Raw genomic sequence first — 25572 nt, forward strand, 5'->3', positions numbered from 1 at the left:
CTGTGACCGCACCCTGTCACAGATCTGTCCTTCAAAAAAAGCCTGTGAAGTACATGGTACTGGGTCCTGGGAATGGTATAAGGGAAAAGAGCAGAATAAAGATGATATAATTCAAGCAGACAGACGTTACAAACTCAGAGAACTGGTAGGTAAGATGCTGTGGGAAGCAGGTCTAAGGGGAGAAAAAAAAGTTCAGGAGAGTAGACAGTTTTATTAAAGAGACATTATTAAAGACACAAGGACAAGCTATCTCAGTGTGCAAGAGAGATAGTAAGTATGGTAAGAGACTTCCCTAGTTTATCCAAGAGACCTTCAACTACCTGAAACTCAAAAACTAGTCCTAAAAACGTGGAAACCAAGTCAAATTATGAAGAATAAGTATTAAAAATCAACCAAGAATGTAGGGACAAAATTAGAAAGGCCAAGACAGACATACAAAAAAAGATTAAACTCACTAGCAACATATAGGCTAACAAGAAAACATTTTAAAAACACATCAGAAGCAAGAAGAAGGCAAAGGCCAACAATAGGGTAGGCACATTACTCAATGAGGAAGGAAAGGAAGGATCAGAAAATGTTGTAATGGCCCGAAGTAAGTATTACATGGCATGGTGGAGTCAGGCCAGGAGGATACAAAAAAGTAATGGAAGGCAAATATATTAGCCTCAGACTGAGCTAATATCTGTTCCCAGGGTAAACTGACAAGGGATACCGAGTATCAACCAGGGAAATTAAGCACCTGGAGCTACTTAAGTGGGTTTGCAGTCAGGTGAGCCAAGGCTACTCGGAACACCCGGGGCCAATTAAAGAACCAGTTGAGACTGATTATAAAAAGAGCTTCTCTGAAAGTTAGTTAGCACATGAAGAGACGAGAGGATGGAGGGAGTGCTACAGGAGGTTTAGGAGGAACAAGTACCAGCAGATACTAGGAGGAAGAGCCTGAGAGACGGAAGGTGCTGGGGAAGTAGCCCACCGGTTTTGTAGCTGTCTTACAGCAGGTGTTGGAGACTCTAATAGGCACCTGCTATTACAGGGCCCTGGGCTGGAACCCAGAGTATAGAGGGTGAGCCCTGGTTTCCCCATAACACCTACCTTCCCATTTCCCTTCAGGGAAAAGAGTGGCTGGGGAAAAAAAAGGGGTTTACCCAGACCTGGATTTTTGGGGGATCCACCAAGACTGTGGAATTTGTTTTCCCCGTTATGCTGGCCAATGATGAGAGTAGTTAAACAAACAGCAAGCTGATGCCCTAGGTGCGGTACCTAAATTAAGGGCTGCTGTGAGAGCTTGAGGCAAGCAAACATCTGAAAGCGCAGGACCTCCCACCAAGACTGAGTAGGAGCTTTGTCACAAAGGACATAGCAACTCCAAATCCAGGAGAGGTGTAGGGCTTATACCAGTATAGTTAGGGAAATTAGGTATGCATTACTAATATCAGCTGCTGGCTGTTATTTGTGTGTGTCATAATAGTGAGAAGAAAGCCAAACTGTCACCTGAGGTGGTGCTCCAGCTAGAAGTCTGGATGCTGTCCAGGGGAATCCTAGCAGCTGCACCACAGCCCCACCAGGCACTGCCCAGACTTCTGACATGAAGTTTTCCACCGACAGCCTGGTTGTGGGGAAAACCAGATTCATAGCAAGAAGCTGCATATGGAGTTAAGAGCTCTGTTTCGAAAATCCAAGGAGCATAGTCTTCATAGTTCCATACTGGAACTAGAATTATTTTGGTATGGTCTTGCTGCATTTTGGGGCTCATGTATGTGATGAAAGGAGGGAGGAGGAACGCAAATGTGAGACTCTGCTCTTCATTCATGTTGGTTAATGAGCCAAGACTGTGACCTACTCAAGAACAGAACTGATGGCATTTCTTTTGTTGAAATTGGCTGACTGGCTGTATATAGCCTAACCCAGAAAAAATGCTTTTTAGCAACTAGTCAAGATTTTGGGAAGATCCAGAGATGATTGGCAAAAAGGTATTGGGAGCTTAGCAGTAAACAGGAAGTAAAAGGAGTAATGCGCTTTTAATGGTACAGTAAACTTCCGATAATCCGGCACCTTTAGGACCCAGGGGGTGCCGGATTAACAGATATGCCGGACTATCAGAAGGGGGGGCTATGAGGGGTCTGGGGTGGGGTGGGGAGATGCTACCCCAGACTCCCTCATAGCCCTCCCTTCTGATAGTCCGGCTCTGCCCCAGGAGTCCCCGATTCAGCCGCCCGCTGCTGGTCAGTTTCAGCAGCGGCTGAATCGGGGGCACCTGCAGCAGAGCAGCTGGGGTGCTGCTGGGTTGGTCCGGTAGTGCCGACCTTTGGCGCCGCGAGACCAACCCGTAAGCACCCCAGCTGCTCTTGGGGACGCCTGAGGCAGAGCAGTTGTGGTGCTGACAGGTTGGTCCCGCAGCGCCGCTCCTCGGCGCTACTGGACCAACCCAGCAGCACCCCAGCTGCTCTGTCCCAGGTGTCCCCAAGTCAGCCGCTGCTGATACTGATCAGCGGCTGATTCCAGAAAGCCCGAGACAGAGCTGCTCTGCCCCGGGCTTTCTGGAGTCAGCCCTGGTCAGTTTCAGCAGCGGCTGAATCAGGATGCCTGGGGCAGAGCAGCTGGAAGGCTGCTGGGTTGGTCCCACAGCACCGAGGAGCGGCACTACTGGACCAACCCAGCAGCACCCCAGCTGCTCTGTCCCAGGTGTCCCCAAGTCAGCTGCTGCTGATACTGATCAGCGGCTGACTCCAGAAAGCCAGAGGCAGAGCTGCTCTGCCTCGGGCTTCCTGGAGTCAGCCCTGGTCATTTTCAGCAGCGGCTGAATCGGGATGCCTGGGACAGAGCAGCTGGGGCGCTGCTGGGTTGGTCTGGTAGCGCCAAACCTCGGCGCTGCGGGGACCAACCCAGCAGCACCACAGCTGCTCTGTCCCAGGTGTACCCAAGTCAGCTGCTGCTGAAATTGACCAGCGGCTGATTCCAGGAAGCTGGGGCAGAGCAGCTCTGTCTCGGGCTTCCTGGAGTCAGCCGCTGGTCAATTTCAGCAGCGGCTGAATCCGGGACAGCTGGGGTGCTGCTGGGTTGGTCCCGCAACCCCGAGGGGCAGTGCTACTGGACCTACCCGGCAGCACTCCAGCTGTTCTGCCCCCTGCTTCCCGGATTCAGCGCTGGTCAGTTTTAGCAGCGGCTGAATCGGGGAAGCTGGGGGCAGAGCAGCTCCAATGGTCCGGCTGCCCGGAGCACTTCCGGGTTCCTGATGGTGCCGAACCATCAGGAGTGCCGGACCGTCAGATACCGGACCATCAGAGTTTTACTGTACTAGACCATGTACCCCTTCATCTGTTTGGGTAGTACATAATGGTTGTATTGTTTGTCAGTATCTGGACCTACGCAATCTTGACAAAAGGGAGAAAAACGTAACAAGCCTTGTGAACTGGCCAAAATTTGAGGATATAAACATGAAGGGTTGATTGGTCTTCTGTTCATAATGCTTAGGATGGGGCACTCACATAGGTTGCTGCCTATCAGACATATTGATGACATTCTTGGATGGAAGGGGACAAGAGTACCTCCCGCACATACATTTTTTTTTTTATATCTATCCACCATTCTAAAGACATTGAGACAGAAGGAGGAACATAGACCAACTTGTTTAAGGAATGTCTCTTTGGTCAACAGACTGATTTTAGCCATCCATGAAGCTTGTGCATGAACATCTTGACAAGCTGGGTCACAAATACAGGAGGCCATGTGGCCTAGTAGCCTCAGAATGTGGTGGTAGAGTGTGTGAACTGAGATACAGGCACAGCTAGTGAACTGTCTGAAATCTCTTCCAAGGGAGAAAAGCAATCAAAATCATAGATGTTCTAAAGAACTTGATTCTGTGTTAGGGAAAAAATGTAGATACCAACATTGTACAATTTAAACTATGTTTGGACTACATGAGTGCTCAATATAAAAACAGACTTACCCGTTTGAATCTTGACTCTGTGCAGTTTGGATGTGAACTGGTCATTCACCGTAAATATATGGCCATTTTCTATTTCTTTTGATTTAGGCTCTTTTGTGAGAACTCTTTGTGTTGGTTTACCACATGCGAGGGATTGTAGGGCTCTAACAAGCTCTCTTTCGGGGATATCAGTTTCTTGTTGAATTTCCTGATGAAAAATCATGACATGAATAGTTCATAATTAACGTCAGACTATGTTAGGTAATTTATTTTGGGAGAAAATACACCTTGTATTGATTGCTCAAAAAGATAATCCTTGTTTCAAAACTAACTTCTGATATTTAGATTTTTTAAATCAGCGGTTCCCAACCTTTTCCTGATGGGGACCCATTTTGACAATTCAGGAAGACTTGGTGACTCAGGCAATTCAAAAAATGTGTGAATGGCTCCTTAAGAGCCACTTAGGGAGACACCTGGTGACCCTTTTGAAATGTTACGGTAACCCATATTTGGGTACCAACCCATAGGTTGGGAAACCCTGCTTTAGATGCTTGAAAAGTTAGAATTCATTTTGTGATAGTGTAATAAGTACTATGCAAAAAGGCCTCTGATGATCATGGCTACTATAAAGAAAGCGGATTTCTTAAAGTATAATTTAAAGTAATCAATTGCAAGTGAGATAAAAGGAACAAAATAAATAATTAACAGTTAACACTCAATTTATCTCCTGAGAAAGCTGAAAGGGTTTATTTCCATTGTCTCCAATGCTGCTTTAAGGAACACTCAGGTTACTTTCAACATCAATTCAATGAAAAGTATACAAAGTAATCAAGGAAATTTCTGACAAATAGCTATCAGAAGTACCTTATCTAACTGGGAAAGACAGTACATGAAAGGCTGACAGTCTTAGAAGAAATAAGTGTCTCATGCTGACATCACTTTTACACACACACACACACACACGTTTTTGCACCCTTCTGCAGAGTATACGCCTATTAATTTATACAGCTGCTTCAGATTATTTGTTTTCACCTAAAAACTCAGACAGCTGAGACTGTTCACATCAACTCAAGTACAACAGAAGACTTTTGAAAGATGACTACTAAAACATTAGAAGTGCAAACACTGTTAGAACCCATACAAAGCATAAAATTCCTACAGAAATATACCCCAGCAGTTCTCTGCACAGTCTTCTAAACCAGCATTATCAGCATATCTGTCCCTCTGAAATTTCTATCAAGTGCTTCTGTAGTTTTCATGTCTCCTGGAGTCACTTCTGAAACATAAGCTATGATATTTTTTGCCATCTTCTTCATAAAAAAATGTAATCGTAGTTGGATCCTCTTTTAGAAAGTCAGCGTTCCTCAGAGTTCTACTGAGAGTCATTAAGAAGCTGAGGCATCACTTCTCATTTTCTAGTGAGCCAGCACAGCTCTCTCATGAATACTGAAGTTTTGAACTACTGCAGTGTGCTTTATGATTGTGTTTGCTAAACATTTTCACATTACACCTGCCAATACTCACACAGCGATGTTAGAAATAGTTTATTTTAGTAAATGTGTAACCGCAACAATACTTAGCAGCTAGACGGTTATTTGATGCCCCCGGGGGCGGGGCTGGCAATGTGCTTCCGACCTCACTCCCAGAGAGTACCTGCCACCTCACACAGATGTCTCTGTACCACAGGCAGCAAGCTCATGGTGGCAAGCAGGAGTCCGTCTGTGAGAGCTCCCCACACAGACCTGCTCTCCTGCCTGCTGCCCTGAGCTGCTGTCTTTGATACAGAAGATAAAGTATTTGCCTTAGTTACTGCTTATCCAAAATGGTGACAGAACTGGGAATAGAAGCCTGATTAGACAAAACTCCTTTCTCTTTTGCAAAGACATCTTTGTTGGTGCCTCTACTTAGGAGGAGCACAGAGGGTAGTTTAACTTCTTAGGTGCTATAATGTCCTTCTGCGTCCTTTGCAGTACTGATCTTATTAGCAGTGGTGGGCAACCTGCAGCCCATGGGATGCATGCAGCCCTTTGGCTTCTCATGGGCCACACACAACACAATTTGTTTACTGTTGCCCATGTTCAGGATTGCCAGATTCCACTGGTTTCCATCTGCATAGTTTTTCTTCTTACTGGTATTACTACAGTAACATGCAGGTAAAGCAAGGGCACATGAAGTGGTGCGTGTGCTGATTGTACACAACACTGACTAAGAGCCAGGAGCTCTCTCTGCATCCAGTCCAAACCCTGATAGGGTCATTAGGCACTAGGGATGTAAGCAACTAGTTGACTATCCGATAAGCATAAGATTATCGGATAGTCAACGAATCCCTTGACTAGTCACTTTTCCAGGGGGGAGCAAGAGCTGGTGCTGGGGGCAGCCGGCTTAAAAGCCGGTTCCCCCAAGCACTGTCTCCATGAGGGGGCAGGGGCGGCAGAGTGGTGGCGGGGAACAGGCATGAGCCAGGAAGGAATCAGCTGATTCCTGGCAGGCATCCAGTTTCAGACACTGCACCTCTGCTTTTTAAATGTATTAAGAGTCTGATGGCTTTTAATACATTTAAAGGGGAGAGCCACAGTAGGGTTAGCTCCCAGGGCCAGGAACTAACTTCATTGCGGCTCCCCCACTTATTGACTAATCAACGGAAATTCCATTGACTAGCCAATTACAGTAAAACTCCAGCTGTCCGGCATCCAGTGGTCTGGCACTTCTGATAGTCCGGCAGCACCTGGAACCCAGAAGTGCTCCAGACAGCCGGACAATTGGAGCTGCTCTGCCCCGAGCTTCCACGTGTCAGCCGCTGGTCAGTTTCAGCAGCGGCTGATTTGGGGAAGTCTGGGGCAGAGCAGCTGGGGTGCTGCCGGGTTGGTCCCGCAGTGTGGAGGGGCGGCGCTACAGGACCAACCTGGCAGCACCCCAGCTGCTCTGCCCCGGGCATCCCCAAGTCAGCCCCTGGTCAGTTTCAGCAGCAGGAGTTCGTGAAATCAACATGATTAACTGATAAGCTCAGGCTTATCGGTTAATCATGTAGTCGACTAAATGTAAACATCTCTAGTATGGACAATAAGCCTTGTTAAAGGAGACAGTGTGGCATTGCATGATTGGAAGCTGAGAAGAAGGCCTAGTTTATTCCAATAAGATTTTACATATATCAAGCAATTTCATGGCTATTTTGGAAGGGGCAAAAATCTTCTACCCCATCAAAAGATAGATTGACTTGAAGTGATTTCTTGTAAGTGAGAGAATGCAATGGCCTCTATCCCCACTTTTAGGCTCTGGCTACCTATAGACCAAGACAGCCTTGTTCTCCTCCTCCTGACACTGGTAAAGATGGCATCCATCACATCAGGAAAGGACTGTCCATCTGGCATCCATCACATCAAAAAGCAGGAGCATGCTCAGGGACTACGTGGCCTACTTCTGATCCCTCTAAGTCACATCTCCAGGCAGAGGTCTTCTGGGTGGTGTCCATGACCTCCCTAGCTAGCCTTGAAGGACAATGGGTACACTTGTCTGGGATTCTCTGCTCAGTGTCCCTATTCTCTCTGGATCCTTTACTTTATCTCTGACACTTGCAATCCTGGCTGTATTTTTTCTTCTGCTGTTCCCTGGATTTGGTTGTTCAATCCTTTTATACTTACAGGCCTTGAGCAATGGGCAGGAACATGCCTGTGCATCCCCAGGGCCTCAATAGTGGCCCACTGTTTGTAGAGATAATATTAAGTCAACCTTCTACAGAAGACAATAACTCACTGGCCATTTTAGCTTCTGTAGTGATCTCTACCTGGCTGACCTCCAATCAGCACCAGTGTGAAACAGAAAAAGAATAGCAAACGTTGTGCAGTTGCAAAGGCAACTGGAAAAATCAAGTCAGTCTATCAACTTTGTGTTTTGCACATGAACTGACATGTCACTGATGCGTTTATGTTCTGGAAACCTTATGCTTTTGTGAATGCATGCCACTGACTATCTAAAAAGTCATGCCACCATAGCACATCAGGAGGCAAACAGAACAAAACATTAGTATTTTACTGGTGCTGAACACTAACTACTATTCAGCAATCCAATAAAAGACAGATTTTTCTGATTTGGAGACTGATAAACTCAGATTATGAAACATGTATCAAGAATAAATATTTTATTTGGAAAGAAAAGACCAAATAAAATGAAAAAATTAAAACAACAACAAACAGTCTGGTAGCACTTTAAAGACTAACAAAACATATAGATGGGGTAAAGTGCTACCAAACTATTTGTTTTTTAATTTTTCCTGTTACAGACTAACTTGTATGCCCCTCTGACACAAATAAAATGAATCAGTCTTTTTAATTCTTTAAGTACAAGTCAATCCTCAGTCATGATGAGAGATTTCTAAATAAATGCACTTTAAACAACTCAGGGCCCCTCTTCAATGGCTGGCTATACTGAATGAAAGCCTTTTAATATGAAGCAGTTTTGAAGCAGTATTTTACAATGCTGTGCAGAATATAATTTCCCCATATATATATCTCATTTCCCCTAGGGTCTAAGGTATATACACTCTACAGTCCTGAGTTTTTGGACTAAAGAATGACTATGGTTAGTCATTCTAACTTTTATAGTACAAGTAAATTATTGTGGAATCCAAACTCTCACTATCAAGAAAATAATGTGCTGGGGAAAATGAGGTTTATTCTCTTGGCACCAAAAAGTCTGTGTTCATAGGTCAAGACTTCCTACATGACTTTTGAAAGAGTACGTGAGGATGTGTAATACCATAGATCTACATATCTGCATCTATCTGCATAACAGATTTTAACATTTAAAGTCAGCTTCGAATGAGACAAATCATACCTCAAATGTGTATTTTTCTCTGTTGTTAAAGAGCATTAGTATTGTCATCTGGAAAGTGGAGACTTGCAATATGTGCTTTCTTGTATTTGAGCCAGTTACTTGAGCACCTCCTACACCAACCTCTGAGCCATCTTCCTGTATGAATTTAAAAGAAGTTATGAAATCCATTTTAGGTACATTTTTTGCCTGATTAAGCTTTTCATGTAGTAAATGGAGAACTAAGGTTAAGGAATATTAAGTTTGAGAAACTAAATCCACAAGTCCCAGAGTACTTACGCTTGGTTCTAATAATAAGTGATGCCATTTTAGATTTGATATTGGTGAATAGTGAGGACTTTACAGAAAAACTGGTAGGGGAAAAGCCTTGGTTTGCATGATCATAATCTAATTTGGCTGAAACTAAAGGGAAAAAAATGAAAATAGACATGCAGGTAGGGTACTTTATTTCAAAAGGACTATCTTAAAAAAAGTTAATAGAATTAGGTAAGTGGGCGGAAGAACAAGGATCTGAATGTCTAGAAGACTAGAATTTACTTTAAGTCAAAGTTGATGAAATTATTTGAAGCCTATAACCTAAGCAGAAAGTATAGGGATAAAGTGAGAACTGCCAAGAGCCAAAAAAGAGTTGGACCTTGCAAAGCTAATTAAAAACAATTGTTAAAGGTTCTATAGACATATAAATAAAAGGAAACATGGAAAGAAGGGGGACTGATCCGCACTGAGGATGGGATGGAGATTAAAGGTAATCTTGGCATGGCCCAACTCTTACAAAAAATACTCTTACAAAAAATACTCTTTCACTTGTCATAAGGTTAATAAAAATGTAGTTAATGAGAATGAGGACATGGAGGTAGAAACTGCCACATCTGAAGCACAAATCAAAGTTAATGTGACTGAATTTGGGCTCCCCAAATTAATCTTCATCCAAGAACATTAAAGGCACATGAAATTGCAAACCCGGTATCAAGGATTTTTAATGAATCTGTAAACCCAAGGGCTACCCTATGCCTCAAGAATTCCTAATACAGTTCCTATTTTTAAGAAAGGGAAAAAGTGATCAGAGAAACTACAGGCCTGTTAATTAGATCGAAAATGCGTGCAAGGTCGTGGAATAAATTTTGAAAGAGAAAGTGATTAAGGACAGAGGTGAATCATAGAACTGGAAGGGACCTCAAGAGATCATCAAGTCCAGTCTCCTGCCCTCACAGCAGGATCAAGCACCATCTAGATCATGGGTTCCCAAACTTGGGGAGGCGTGAAGAAATTCTGGGGGGGGAGGGCCCGAAGCAACCCAGCCCTCTGCCCCCATCAAGTTTTGCTGCCCCGGTCAGTTCCTTTTTTTTTTGCTTAACAAGTTTTGCTATTTTTTTTTGGGGGGGGGGGGGGAGAGAAGGGGAAGATAGGGGGTTTGAGGGTTTTTCAAAAATCAAAAAAGGGGAGTGATGCCGAAAAGTTTGGGAACCACTCATAGATCATCCTTGATGGATGTCTATCCAACCTGCTCTTAAATATCTCAAAGGACAGAGATTCCACAATCTCCTTAGGCAATTTATTCCAGTGTTGAATCACCCTGACAGATGAAAGGAATTTCTTCATAATGTCTAATCTTAGGCTCCCTAGCTGTAATTTAAGCCCATTGCTTTTTGTCCTACCATCAGAAGCCAAGGAGAACAACTTTTCTCCTGCTTCCTTGTAACACCCTTTTAGATACTTGAAAGCTGCTATCATGTCCCCTTCTCAGTCTTCTCTCTTCTAAACTAAACCAGCCCAGTTCTTTCAGTCTTCCCTCACAGCTCAAATTCTCTAGATCTTTAATCATTTCCGTTGCTCTTCTCTGGACCTTCTCCTATGTCTCCACATCTTTCTTGAAATCTGGTGCCCAGAACTGGACATAATACTCCAATTGAGACCTAATCAGCACAGAGTAGAGCAGAAGAATGACTTCTCCTGTCTTGCTCACAACATCTCTGTTAATGCATCCCAGAATCATGTTTGCTTTTTTTGCAAGCGTCACACTGTTGACGCATATTTAGCTTGTGATCCACTATGACCCATACTTCCCTTTCTGCAGTACTTCTTCCTAGACAATCACTTCCCATTCTGTATGTGTGAAACTGACTGTTCCTTCCTAAGTGGAGTACTTTGCATTTGTCCTTATTAAACTTCATCCTATTTACCTCAGACCATTTCTCCAGTTTGTCCAGATCATTTTGAATTATGACCCTATCCTCCAAAGAACTTGCAATCCCTTGCAGCTTGGTATCATCTAAAAACTTAATAAGCATACTCTCTATGCCATAATCTCTAAATCGTTGAAGAAGATATTGAACAGAACTGGTCCCAAAACAGACCCCTCTAGAAACCCACTTGTTATGTTCTTCCAGAATGACTGTGAACCATTAATAACTACTCTCTGAGAATGGTTATCCAGCCAGTTATGCATCCACTGGCCTCAATGGCTAGTAGCCTCATCTAGTTTGCATTTACCTATTTTATTGGTAAGGTGGTCATGCGAGACCACATCAAATGCTTTACTGCAGTCTAGGTATACCACATCCACCGCTTCTCCCTTATTCACAAGACTTGTTATTCTGTCAAAGAAAGTTATCATATTTTTTGACATGATTTGCTCTTTACAAATCCATGCTGGCTGTTACCTATCACCTTATTATCTTCCAGGTGTTTGCTGATGAATTCCTTAATTACTTGCTCCATTATCTTCCTTGGCACAGAAGTTAAACTGACTTGTCTATACTTTCCTTCGTTGTTATTTCCCTTTTTATATATATATTTGGCCTTTTCCAGTCTTCTGGAATCTCTCCCAACTTCTGGAACTTTTCAAGGATTATAGCTAAAGGCTCAGATATCTCCTCTATTAGCTCCTTGAGTATTCTAGGATGCATTTCATCAGGCCCTGGTGACTTGAGGACATCTAACTTTTCTAAATAATTTTTAGCTTGTTCTTTTTTTATTTTAACTTCTAAACCTACCCCATTTTCACTAGCATTCACTATGGTAGGCATCCCATCAACATCAATCTTCTTGGTGAAAACTGAAACAAAGAAGTCATTAAACATCTCTGCCATTTTCATGTTTTTTACTATTGTTTCTCCCTCTTCACTGAGCAATGGGCCTAACCTGTCGTTAGTCTTCCTCTCACTTCTAATGGTAAGTGGGATAAGATACAACATGATTTTACAAAAGGTAGATCGTGCCAGACCCACCTAATTTCCTGCTTTAAAGAAGATAATTTTTTTTTTATACAAGGGAATGCAGTAGAACTTATCTACCTGGATTTCAGTAATTTCCATATGGGAAATTATTAATCAAATTGGAATAGAGGAGGATTAATATGAACACTGAAAGGTGGATAAGGAGATGTTTAAAGGAGAGACTATAACAGATTGTACTGAAAAGTGACCTGTTAGGCTGGATTGGTCTTGTCACAGATCTTATTTAAACATTTTTATTAATGTCCTTGGCACAAAAAGTATGTCTGAGTATGAAAATCTGAGTATGAAACAAACTTAGGAGGTACTGCCAATAAAGAGGATTAGACTAGCACGCAAGATGGTCTAAATGACCTTTTAAACTGAAGTAACAGAAATGGGATGCAATTCAATAGTGTAAAATGCAAGGTCATGCATTTAGGGACTAATCATGAGAATTTCTATTGCACGCTGGGGGTGTCTAGATGGAAGTAATAGAAGAAAACAAAGTGTACTGGTTGATCACATGATGACTGAACTGCCAAAGTGATGCAGTTGTGAAAAAAAGGCCAATGAAGCCCTTGAATGCATCAGGTATTTCCAGCAGAGATAGGGAACTAATAGTAACATTATACAAGATACTTGTGAGATCTCATCTGAAATACTGTGTGCAATTCTGGTCTTCCATGTTTAAAGAGGAATTCAAAACAGAGACAAGTGCAGTGAAGGGCTATTAGGATGATTCAGAGGAATACAAAACTTAACTTAGCCTAACAAAACAAAGGCAGAGGGGAGATGTGATTGCTCTCTATAAAAACACCCGAGGGATATATACCATAGTTGATGAGGAGTTATTTAAGTTAAGCACCAGTGTGGACACAAGAATAAAGAGAACTTCCTTAATAGAGTCCTAAACTCTGGCTGAGTTACTAGTGGTGTCAGTGGCTGAGGTTCTGCGGCCTGCAATGCGCAGGTCAACTAGATGATTGTGATGGTTCCTTCTGACTTTAAAGTCTATCAGTCCATTATCATCCTATGATTTAATTAAACCAACAGGCTGGATAGTTTCAAATTTGACTCAGGGTTATAGAACGTACGTACGTACGTACGTACGTACGTATGTATGTATGTAAGCATATTCCAAACTGCTGCCCAGGTAAGAGTTATAAAAATACATTTATCATTTTTTTACCCAACTTGTAAGCATGTCCTATCCTGGCAGTTTCATTTACGTCTAACAAAATCCAAAGTTTACATCTAACAATTTATGTGATTACAAATTTATCTTTTAACATTTACATTTTTTTAATTAAACCATAACACTTTTAGAATACAGACATTTACCTTTTTAACAGGTCCATAAAAGGTGGCATTGAGATCTGCTGAACCCATATGATGCTGGAGTGTCAACTGTCGACCACTATGCTTGGCTAAATAAAATCTAAAAAGACAATTAAAATTAAAACGTAGCTATTTACATGGCACATTTTGTCTAGATGATCCAAAACACACTTTATGTAATGTAAGTAGATAATTTTGAACTCTTCAGAATGGAAGTACTAAGCATAATGTGTAACAATTACTGAATAAAAAGTTAAACTGAGGTTAAGTGAAATGAAAAACCAAGTACTGAGTAGATGGTTTTCTAGTTTGCCTCAAAGAGCAAAGTAGCCCTCTAACATTCTTTTAATGCTCTTAAAAGTATATTTACTGTAACCATGGTTTAAAAGCTTTTCATTTACAACTGCTAAATACAAAGCCTGATTTAATACATACCTTCTAAATACTTCAAAAGCATGTCTGGGCGCTGGAGGGATGTTGCACTTTGGTGTGGCTGACTGAGTAGGCCAGTAGCCTGTTGTGAGAACCCGCACTGTGAGATCAACACCACCTAATGAGACCTACAGCAACATTGGAAGAAGACATCCACTGTTTTAAAACAGGACAGTTCTCCCTTTCTCCTACATTATAATTAGACTTTTTTTTTTTCCTTTTTGGTTTTACTTTCAACAGGCTAAGGAGAAAATGTATTTGCCATTCTTCTGAACCGGACAAAATATTCATTGTTGCTGGAGCAGGAGCCAAACAGCTCACATTGTTCCCACATAGCAATTTAAGACTATACAGAGGATGACAATGTAAGTACAGGTTGGACCTCACTGGTCTGGAGCCCTTTGGTCATGGTTGTACTGCAACTGGGCTAGGGCTCCAGTCTGCACCTGCTGCTGCCTCAGCTCCTGGAGCTCTTTCTGGCCCTGCTACTGCTGGGGCTGGAGAGCCACAACCAGAGATGTGCAGCTGGGGTAGAACTCTGAAGCTGCCTGGCTCTGCAGCTGGGGCTGGGCTCTGTGGCTGGGGCAAAGGGATGGGACCAGAACTCTGCAGCCTGGGCCAGAGCTCCCTGGCTGCCATTGGGGCTGGAGTTCCACGGCTGCAGCTAAGCTAAAGCTCCCCAGCCACTGGTGCCACAACTCCCAGACATGCTGTCCACTTCCGCCCCTCCCCCCCCCCCACACACTGGGTCCCCAGCTGAATTGCCAGTGCCCTTATGATGCTCCTGCCCCACCGCTGGACCTCTGTCTTTCTAGGCTCTGTGGTCCAGGAACATACCGGACCACGGATATTGCTGGACCAGGGAGTCCCGGTTAAGGGCTGTACAACCTGTAGTACTATCAAGTACTATGTATTCATGATAATAAACGATAATTCTAAAATTCACAGCTTCACGCAGTCAAATTCGTCACAGGATCAAATGTGTCATTTTTTGTCTTCTGCTTTTGTTCTGTTTGCAGACTGGTTAGGAAAAAAAGAATACGCTGTGTTGTTAAGAATATGAATCGCAAAGCAACACTTTCTATACTTGCCCTTTGGCAGAAAACTTTAAGCAACAGTTTGATATTCAACATTAAGCAACGGAGTTTTTCCTGCTATTCCTTCTCTGGAGTTATAAAGCAGAAATCCTTTGTGTATAATTTTACCATTGTTTAATGTAAAGTATTGGTTTCTTGCTCAATCTAAGAAAATTATGTGGCTTGATCACTTGTTCTCTGAAAGTAGCAGTATTCATACAGCCTTGGTACAGTCTAAAGATGATGTTCTAAGCTATTATAATGGTCTCATCAACAGGGGACACATATCTATATTCAATCAAGGAATAACTGTCAAAAAGAGTCTCAACTAAATTCCATAGTGCCAAACTCATTAACTATATCGCCAGTTTCTAGGGAAATATTAGGTGGATTAATAAAAGTGTATGATTAATACTTCCAAAAACATGAGTTAAAAGTAATATTTTTCCTCTGAAAAAGAAAGAATCACTATCACAGTAGAGTGGACTGTAGAACCCTTCCAAGATAAATAGTGACACCGCATCCCTGAGAAGTACAGGCAGTCCCCGAGTTACGAATGGGGCTCTCTCACCCCGGAGCTCACAGGCAGCGGTCCCGCCACCTCGACCTCCGGGGCGAGAAAAGCTGCTCCGGGTGCCCCTGGTCTGCTGGGGACCGTCTCCAGCAGACTAGGGACACCTGGAGCAAAGCCGGGGAGGCGGAGGGGTCCCGCGCCTCTGAGGCTTTGCTCTGGCAAAGCCAGGGAGGCGCGAGACTCCGCCGCCGCTGCAGCTTTGCTCCCGGTGCCTCTGGTCTGCTGGGGACCGTCTTGGGGCTGTGAAAAGCCCACAGGGGAGCACCACCTATTGAAAGTGGTGGTGGTGCACTGCAAATCATAGGAAGCGTCTATGAGCTGAGTGTATCGAAATGTGGAAATATGCATCCTGTAGGTTGAGGGCAGACATCCAGTCTCCCTTCTCTAAGACTGAAATTATCATGGTGAGTCACAATTTTGAAGCCTTGTGTGCAGATAAATGGATTGAGACTGTATAAATCTGGGACTGGTCTCCATCCTCCACTCTTTTTTTTGAGAGAGAAAGTAAGTAATGGGAGTAAAACTCCTTTTCCCTGTGTTGTGTTGGTATGAGTTCCATTGCGCTGAGCTGGAGAAAATGGTCTCTATCTTGCAGAAGCACAGTCTGGTGAAATAAGTCCCTGAAGAGGGGTAGGTAAGAAGGCAGTGTAGATAGGAACAGGATACAGTAATTATCGAGCACTATTTCTAAAATCCACTTGTCTGTGGTGATGTCTGACCACTCATGATGATAAAACGGCAATCTGTTCCCAAACTGAGCATGGGGAAGAAAAGAAATCCTTGTAAAATTGGCTATCCTCAGTTGGAGAGTAGGAGAGGAGTAGGCCTTTTCTCCCTAGGAGATCAAGCTTACAGCATTCTCCATTGTACAGTGTGGTACGAGCAGCTTGTTGCTTTCCCCTCTGATTGACAGCCTGTATCACCAGGGAACTGGGCTTTGGATGGGAGAATAAAGTCTGCCTCTTGTGGGTCTACATAGTATTTTTTCCTCAGACCTTTTCCAGGTCAGTGGGATGGTGGCAGGCATGTGCCATATTGTTCTCACCAGGTTCATGAGAATGGCACTCACAGGTAACACCAGCTTAGTAGTCACGGAGGCATGTAAAATGTTTGTTAACTTGCAAGAAAGCCAGCACAAGTTAACAAGCGATATGTCCAGGGCATCCACAATGCATCTGTACAGCTCGTGGAATGACCTGAAGTCATCTCCAGAGGTTGGGGGTGGCAGCATTATTGTATTGTCTAGTGATGAGGATGATATATGGGTGGGTGGGGGAAGAGTCTGGTGTTGATTCCTCATCCCCTATCTCTGATTCCTCCTCTAGCCTTGAAAAGGTGGTGGAGGGTGCAGGAGACATTTGGGACCCTGATGCAGAGATTCTCTGCTTTTGAGGCTGGCCTTGCAGTAGCCTATATGCAGCCCAAGTGTCCCAGTATGGCCAGTTGGAAGGGGCTTATAAAGGTGGTGGTCACCACTGTTGTGGTTGCCACTGAGCGGGATGCTGTACCAACTTTGGTGATGAGTGCCTTGGTGGGTGTACAGTAATAGAGTCATCGTCATCATCACTGGACAGCAACAGAGGAGGGACTAATCCTGATGGAGTCACAAGCAAGAAAAGACTAGATGTATTCGGCATACTAGAAGTGTTTAACAATGGCCTTCCCTGCACAGAGGTTACTATGAGATTCACAGCTCTGGTGAACTGATCTGGTGCCTGTGTGCTTGATGCCAGCCCCGGCCCCGGCACCAGCAGTCTATGGCAGGGGCTTCGCTGACTGAGCCAACCGCTTTCTCAGCGCCGGCAGTGCTGTGTGCTTAGCATGAGGCTGCAAGGTGGAATGCTTGGTCTGAGGAGGCGGTGCTGACTGCATACTCTGTACTGAAGGTGTGGTTGGAGGAAGCATCGCTGTGCTCGGTGCCGACGCGGACCTCTGTTTTGTTGGTGCCATGAATGATTTTGTCGGTACCGACAGAGCTGACTTTGGCTTGGAATGTTCTGAGGTCTAAGGGTGTGTCTAGACTACAGAGTTTTGTCTACAAAAGTGGACTTTTGTCGACAAAACTATACCTGCGTCTACACTACCACTGAGTTCTGTTGACATAACGTCGACAGAACTCAGCAGTTTTGTCGACGCTGGTAAACCTCATTTTACGAGGCATAATGCCTTCTGTCGACAGAGTTCTGTCGACAGAAGGTGTTATTGCATGTAAACTGTCCTTGCGTCTACAATGTTATGTCGACAAAGCAGCTTGCAACAGCTTACAACTTCTGTCGACAAAACCCTGTAGTCTAGACATACCCTTAGACCTACACTGAGTTTGGTCTTTTGCCTCTTTGACAGTCTCAGTACTGGACATACCCGGAACCTCGCTGTTCGGTGCCTTGTGTGCTACAGGTGCTGAGGTTGATTTCTCTGAATTTGAGCGATTTTTCCTCAGGAGACTCGCCCCTAGAGTTTGAATGAGAGCACTTTTTGGTTTGATCAGCCAAATTATCTGAGGGTCTCACGCCAAGGAAGCTGACTTCTCAGAGCTCACAACAGGCAAAAGCTGCCTGGGTGGCGAGCAGTGTTCAGGGTTGGACGTGGGCTGTACTACTTTAATCACTGACATAAGTTTAAGCTGGGTTCTTGGCCTTTCTGGTTCTCTCAGTCAATTTCTTGCGGTGAGGGCACTTGTCCGTTGAGTGTCCCTGCCCGAGGCACTGCACACACTAAGCACGGCTATCCAATATGGGTATTGACAACCTACATGTCAGACACCGCTTAAAGCCTGGTGAACCAGAAATGTCATTAGACGACATTAAAAAATGGTTTGCTGACTACGTAAAGAACTTTTATTTGAACAACTGCAACACTTACCTACTAACTTGTAACTTATAAATAACTAACTACAGAACTAATCTATCTTAATACATTCAAAACATTTTCAAAGAGTATGCAGGGCAACTGCAGGTTTCGGCTATGGCTGACAGTGGCAGAGAAGGAACTGAGGGGTTGGTTAGCTGCGCACATGCAGTAGCCAATACAAATTGTATGTGCCGGCTGCTCACGTGTGCAGCTGACCAAGGGCACTGCTGTCTTAAATCTCCAACTAAAGGTGTAGTGGTGCCGAAAACACCCAAAGTGGAACACTTGAAGAATCTGAGGAATCAGCACTGATCCTGAGAATCTAGCAAAGCTGGGCTGCAAGGCCCCACTTCCATGAAGGGATAGCAGGCAGAATCTGTTCCTAGGAAACATGCAAGAGAGGTCAATAGAAAAAAGGGTTCAGTCTACTGGGACCCAAGAAGCTTAGGTCCCCTGTGCTAGGCTCAAAACAGCAGGCTGGTGAGTGTTCACTCTGGGGAAGTTCTACCAGGGCTGCGTATGAAATGTGTACTTGAGATAAGTAAAGGCTATTTGCAATGCAAGATCTATTGAGGCAAGACACAGTAAACTTATCTCAGACCGCAGAAGCACCTGTGGAGTATCCACAGGAAATTTATGCTACAGGGGAAAGTTAAATTAATTGCTGCTGTTATTCTTTGGCACAAGCTATTTAAATTCACCTCTTCATCTACAGTAACACAGAAACGAGGCTGCAACAATATGGCATTAACACACCCCCACACCCCCACACCCCCCACCCAATGGGACCTGATCGGTACCGAACCAGAGAATTTGCAGAACTATGCGAGATATATTGTAGTGAGTGGGTCTCCTTTTATTTTGCTGAGGTGAATAAATGAACGGAACAATGCCCGCAATGCTTTTTAATAATGTATAAATGTACTGATGAAGGATGTCAAAATGTGTTTGTGTAAATGTTTATCTACTACACATTACATGCTGGGGGGGGGGGGGGGGGGGAATTGGGAGCTGGAGCCAGTGCTTGCAGAGAGTGGGTTTTAAAGCCAGCTCATCTCCCCCTCATAGCTGCATCTGTATCAGAGGCAGGAGGGGAAGGGGGTGGGGAATGAGCCAGTCTGAAAGCCACTTTCCCACATGTACCAACTCCTACCTGCCCCTCTCATCTCTCACGCTGCTGCCTCTCTATCATAGGTATCAGCATGCCGGGTGGGGGAGCAGGCAGCTTTGCGGGAGCTGGTGCTTGTCTACTATCTACAGTAACAATGTTATGTGCGACACCCAACACAGTACTATCAAATCTTTTCATAAAAATTGAAAAAACGTTTGTCCAAGTGCTGCCATAGAACTAATTCTGTTGGATGTGCACCAAAGTAGATGGAGCTCATAAAATTTTGACTCCCAAGAGGGAACTCAAATCTGTAGCCTTGAAACACATCAAGGTACTTCATACCAATTAAAAAGTCAAACAAAAATCTGAGAGAGAGAAATTTGACCAAAATGAGACAAACTAAAAGGCCCATTGATAAAAAAAAAACCTTGAAAAAAATAATTCATAAAAAATTAAAAAGAACTTATAGACAGTAGGAAGAGAGTAGGCAGAGTTGAACAAACATTTCTTTAAAAATGATGTACAAAGCTCTGACATTAAGGTTGAGCTCAAGAGCTCAAATACTAACTGATGATTAAGCATGTACTGGCTATTTGCTTTAATAAGTAGTGTACACCACCTGCTGGTAAAGCAGTTTAACAGTTCATAAGTTTAACTCCAAAGCTTTTCAAATCTTGTCACATACTGTTGTATTAACAAGACAGTATGTTGACTGTAATTATTACTACTTTTATTGAGCACTAGTCTATGCAAATACACTGTATAACTGAATTCCTGAATGAATTTTATTTAAATTATTACATTATGCCTTGTCATAAATTACAGTTTTGCAATTGGGTTACTTATGTAAGACAATACATACAACTATTTAGAAGAAAACTGACAAAAGATTCAGTAGGGCTTTATTCACTGAAACTAGTATTCTTTAAGTAAGCAGTCAAGCTTCAAACAAGTCTAAAGATCAAAATATTTTCAGAATAAGTACGAAAAAGTTGAAAGGTTAAAATTTTAAGTTAAAATTTGATTTTGTTGAGAGAAGTGAGGGAATAAAGAGAAATGCAGAATCGCTGTAGTGTAAGTTTCATTCATAGGTAAAAATAGAAGCACAAGAAAAAGATGAATGATCCTTACCCCTGTAGCCTGTAGATGTTGCCTGAATTCATCCATTGTTGTGTTTGAGATGCTCATATCCCTGAACATTCCTTCCAGTTTAGATGTGAATTGGCATCCACATTCAGTCTACCAAAAGAAATTATTTGCTTTATTATAATTATAAAATGGATCTGCAAACACTTAAATCATAAAACATTGGAGTTAGACACTGACTGTCTCAGACAAACATGGAGAGAAAATGTTCTATACTTTTCTTAGCTTAGTTCCACCCCAGCCCATTTTCAAGTAGCAATTCTCTTTTGCATGTGAAGACTGAAGCCTGTCCAAATAAATAAGTCTGCTTTTTTTCATCTCTCTGTATACTACTGTGCTTTTTCTAAATACTTCTTTTGAACTTCCTTATTTCTTAACTTATAGGACAGTTCTGTAAAGCTGTCATGAAACTTCACCAGCATAAGCATAAAACATTCACCTATCATTTACTGTGACACTGATAAACATAATTGTAACATGTTATTCATCCATCCAAAAAGTTCATTTGCTCTAGAGCTAGGAGGATTTTTAAGGATGTTATAAGTTATGGTGCAATTATTGAAAAAATTAGAAAAAAATATGGTATTAATAAGTGTGAAGGAAGTGAAGGAAACTATAGGGTAAGTTTGTTTTTAGAGATCAGTGTGGTATCACTTCTATAATACATATGGGTGAAAGGAGGATAAATACAGAAGAAATAATACTCTGTACTTACCAGAGAACCTTTCACCAAAGGACCTCAAAGTGCTTTAGGTAGGGTGCCAAAGCTCTTACTCAAACTTGGTGGGTCCTGCGCTTTCAGGTGATTACCTGCCTCAGAGGCTTGCAGCAACCCACAATTTAGGCACAACACCTAGGATATCAGCTTGCTGTTTGTTGAATTACATCATTGCCCAGCATGAGATATAGAGGGAAACCAAACTTGAGTCTTGATGGACCCCAAAATGATACAGGGCTGTCTAAACCCCTTTCTTTCCCCACTAATATGGAATGAAGATAGGAAAGTGGGTGGTGGGGAAACCCAGCCCACTGTCTACTCCGGGTTCCAGCCCAGGGGAACCGGTAAAAACAGCTGCCTGTAAAAGCCTCCAACACCAGCGGCGAGACAGCAACAAAACCCCTGGATTACTTCCCCACATCTTCCTCTGCACCTTCCTTATCACAGGCTCTTCCCTCCTACTACTCATTTGTGCTTGCTCCTCCTAGATGAGTGGTCTCCTACCTTTTTACACCCAAGATCACTTTTTAAATCTCAGAACAGGCAAAGATCTACCACCCCGCCCCTTCCTTGAAGCCCCACCCTCTCTATTCTCCTCCTGTCCATCACTTGCTATCCCCAGCCCTTACTTACACATTCTGATAAACAGTTTATTTTTAAATTATACGATATTTAAAATAATGTGTTTATAGTTATGAAATAAATGGTCTGTTTTTTATTCATGCTATTTAAATCTAAAATTAAGCATTTATAATTATACATTTTGTGGGTACAGAGTTTTGTGGCGTGGCGGGGCAGGGGAGAGGGAACAGGGTGCTGGGAGGGCAGAGGACAGGGTTTTGCAGCTGAGGAAGGGTGCCAGTGAGGACAGAGTTCAGAGAGTGGGGACGGGAATAGGGACAGAGTTCTGTAGCTGGGGACAGGAGGCTAGGGAGTGGGGTGCCAGTGGAGGCAGAGAGTCCCCTGCATCTGCCTCCTCCCAGGATTCCCCCCCCACCCCCAGCGAAACCAGTGCGCGCCTGCCCTGGGGCCTGCCCCCGCGCAGGGAAGCCTTGCACAGGCATGCCTGGCCGGGGCAGACCTCCCACCCCATTGCAGGGAAGCCCCGTGCATGCTTGCCCCAGAGCCAACCCCGCCACCCCGTGCAGGGAAGTCCTGTGCACACCTGCCCCAGGGCCGCCGCCCCTCCCCGGGCGCAGGGAAACCCCACGTGCGCCTGCCCCAGGGCTGACCCCCTCCCCCCACCCCGCGCATGCTTCTCCCAGGGCTGACTCACCCCTCCTGTGCGGTGCAGGGAGCTAATGCTCCCTCCTGCAGTACACCCGGCAGAGCAGCTAGCGCACTTCCGGAATCGCCAGAAGTGGCGCTAAGCTGCGGGACTTTTGTCCATCCCCAGGAAGCCGACACTACCTCCATTTTCACTTGAGATAAGTAGTGGGGCTTTTCGAGGGTGGGAGGGAAATGGGGGCAGGGCGCACAGGACGCCTCGTGATCGACTGGTCAAGGCCTCGCAATCGACCTGTTGGTGACCACAGTCCTAGATCCTCTGCAGAACTTCCTCTGTCCTCTCAGTTTCCTGTGTGCTAACTAACTACAGAGAAGCTCTTTTTAATCAGTCTCAACTGGTTCTTTAATTGGACTCAGATGTTCCAAATAGCCTTGGCTTACTTGACTCTAGAAACCCACTTAATTGGCGCCAGGTGCTTAATTTCCCTGATTGATTCTTGCACATTCCTGCTGGCTCTGGACTAGCCCTTGCCAGTTTACCCTGGGAACAGAGATTTACTCTAATATACTTCCCTTCCGTCACTCTCGTGACAATGGCTAAGTATTACTACCATTTAAAAGATGAAGATATTTTGGTAAAGAAATGATAAGCATCATTTGCAAAGTTACATAATATGTCAGTGGAAAAGTTAGGTGTAGGATCAGATTGAAACGCCTAGTTTCAAACCACTAGATCACATTGGCTTACTGGAGTCAGTTTTTCTTAAAGCCACATCCCATCCCCCAAAAAGTTCAATATTCTAAAATGCCCCCTTATCGCATGTGGGACATTCAATACTACTTTGTATTGTTTTTTTGTCTGACAGATACCCTTTAATATATAGAAATAAATCTGATTAAAGTTTATAATAAATACAGAAAACACTAAAGTGACATTTAAAATATGTATTATAAATATTTAGTTGGTACAAAATGGATTACTAAAAGAAAAAGAAATAAAGAACTAAATCTCAATTTAAGAACAGTTTGAAGGAGATTAAGTTGTGTGCAGGTAGCCATCTTACCTTTAATTTCGATATCATATTTTTCTCAGAGTCATCTGAAACACTCTTATTTGTAAGAAGCCTTCTTGCCAAGTGCTGTTTATAGTAACGTTCAAAAACATCTTTCTCTTGCATAAACCTAAATAGAACCATGGCCTTATCCAATATAGTCTCTACTTCTTGCTCTGTTAGCTATAAAGAAAATTAAATTTGCTATATTTAGTCTCTGCATACAAGTTTATTATACAAACAAAAGTAATCTACAGCCAGCACTCTCAACCAACCCATGTTAGAATAAATTTTACTGTGAAACAACCCAGGAAAGTACCCAGAACACAGTTAGGCCTGCTCTACAATAAAAACTGTCACTTGAACTACATAGGGCAGGTATATAAAAAATGCACTCCTGCACAGTGCAGGTAAGATGACACAAGGCTCTACTAACAAAGTGCTAGGTCAATGGAAGAATTCTTCCACCTTCCAAGGAGACGGATTCCTATTCCAAAGGACAATTACACTGCATGGCATCTGTAGTGTCCACATTCAAGTTTTAAGTGTAGACAGGCCTTTACATCAGTTTTTAACCCACAATAAAACATGGACATTTTAATGTTAAAATGTCTGACTTAACTGGATTTAGCTACTGCATGCTTGAGGATTTTCTCACCACACACTTACGATACCATCAAATTAAAGGCTCTCTTTTTGCAGACTGGCAGAAATGGGAGTCTAGTAATAGCAAAAACATTAAAGGGCAGGGCAGTCTCATAATGCAAAGAGGAGAACCCAGGAGTGTGAAAATGTGGGGAAAAAAAGGCAACAGGGGGAAACTGCGATATATACAGTAAAAAAAAACCTCATCCTTTATTCAAATATCTATGAAAGCGGCAAACAAAGTAAACAGTAGTGCTGAAATGACATCTTAAATTGAAGACTGAAATCCTATTTCACAACTCATTTTGCTGAGTCTATTGCACAGAAAGTGGATTAAAAGACAGATTCAAACTGTAACATGAACTTTCAGATTTCATAGGATAAAATAATACACAGAGTGTATCATTTAATTTCTGAAGCACTGGAAGAAATGTAAACTATAAGGATCTCTGAGATCTTCTTGGAATCTGAACACACATTAAAGGAAACTATTACAATAAAAAGCAAGCCATTCTGACCAAGGCCGTCAGCAATCATCAGTACAGGCAGTCCCCGGGTTACGTACAAGACAGGTTTGTTCTTAAGTTGAATCTGTATGTAAGTCGGAACTGGCGTCCAGATTCAGCCGCTGCTGAAACTGACCAGCGGCTGACTACAGGAAGCCCGAGGCAGAGTTGCTCTGCCCCGGGCTTCCTGGAATCAGCCTCTGATCAGTTTCAACAGGCTGAATCTGGACGCCAGTTTCGACTTACATACAGATTCAACTTAAGAACTCCAGGCATCCCCAAGTCAGCTGCTGCTGAAACTGATCAGCGGCTGATTCCAGGAAGCCCGGGGCAGAGCAACTGGGGTGCTGCTGGGTTGGTTGCATCCAAAGCAAGATGCCTGGATTTTGTAAAACATTTTTTTTCAGGAAATTTTTAATTAGAGCAGCATGTACAGGCAGTCCCCGAGTTACGCGGATCCGACTTATGTCGGATCCGCAGTTACAAACGGTGTTTGCTCCCCGTCTCCCTGGTCTGGGGAGACGTGGAGCAAAGCCGCGGAGCACACGGACAGCCCAGACGCGCCGCGGCTCTCCCGCTGCCAGCATCCTCAAAGGCTTTGCTCCCCATCTCCCTGGTCTGCTGGTCTCCAGAAGACCAGAGAGACGGGGAGCAAACCCCGTTCGTAACTGCGGATCCGACATAAGTCGGATCCGCGTAACTCGGGGACTGCCTGTACATGCTGCTCTAATAAAAAATTTCCTGAAAAAAAATGTTTTACAAAATCCAGGCATCTTGCTTTGGAAATGATCACACTGGTCAGTGCTTCTTTCCATTCTGATTTATCTTGCAAACTGTCATGCTTTAATTTTCTTTCAAAGAAGAAAAAAAGCTGCCAAAATTGAAAAACTGGCCATTCTTTCAGTCCGCTGTAAATTTTTAAAAGGAAAA

The 25572-nt window shown here is 43.4% G+C and overlaps 1 protein-coding gene across 1 annotated transcript in view; it reads right to left on the reverse strand.

Moving 5' to 3' along the window:
* Nucleotides 1-25572, reverse strand: part of CUL3 (cullin 3) — a 105556-nt gene that overhangs the window by 6480 nt on the left and 73504 nt on the right. Inside the window, exons 9-14 of the mRNA XM_075937566.1 lie at nucleotides 23504-23674; nucleotides 20480-20587; nucleotides 13741-13865; nucleotides 13309-13405; nucleotides 8756-8890; nucleotides 3947-4133 (exon numbers count right to left, since the gene is read on the reverse strand). Of these exons, the coding sequence (XP_075793681.1) occupies nucleotides 3947-4133; nucleotides 8756-8890; nucleotides 13309-13405; nucleotides 13741-13865; nucleotides 20480-20587; nucleotides 23504-23674 (823 nt within the window). The remainder of the gene's footprint in view (nucleotides 1-3946; nucleotides 4134-8755; nucleotides 8891-13308; nucleotides 13406-13740; nucleotides 13866-20479; nucleotides 20588-23503; nucleotides 23675-25572) is intronic.

This window comes from Pelodiscus sinensis, chromosome 10 (genome assembly GCF_049634645.1).
Source record: "Pelodiscus sinensis isolate JC-2024 chromosome 10, ASM4963464v1, whole genome shotgun sequence".
NCBI classification, from domain to species: Eukaryota; Metazoa; Chordata; order Testudines; family Trionychidae; genus Pelodiscus; species Pelodiscus sinensis.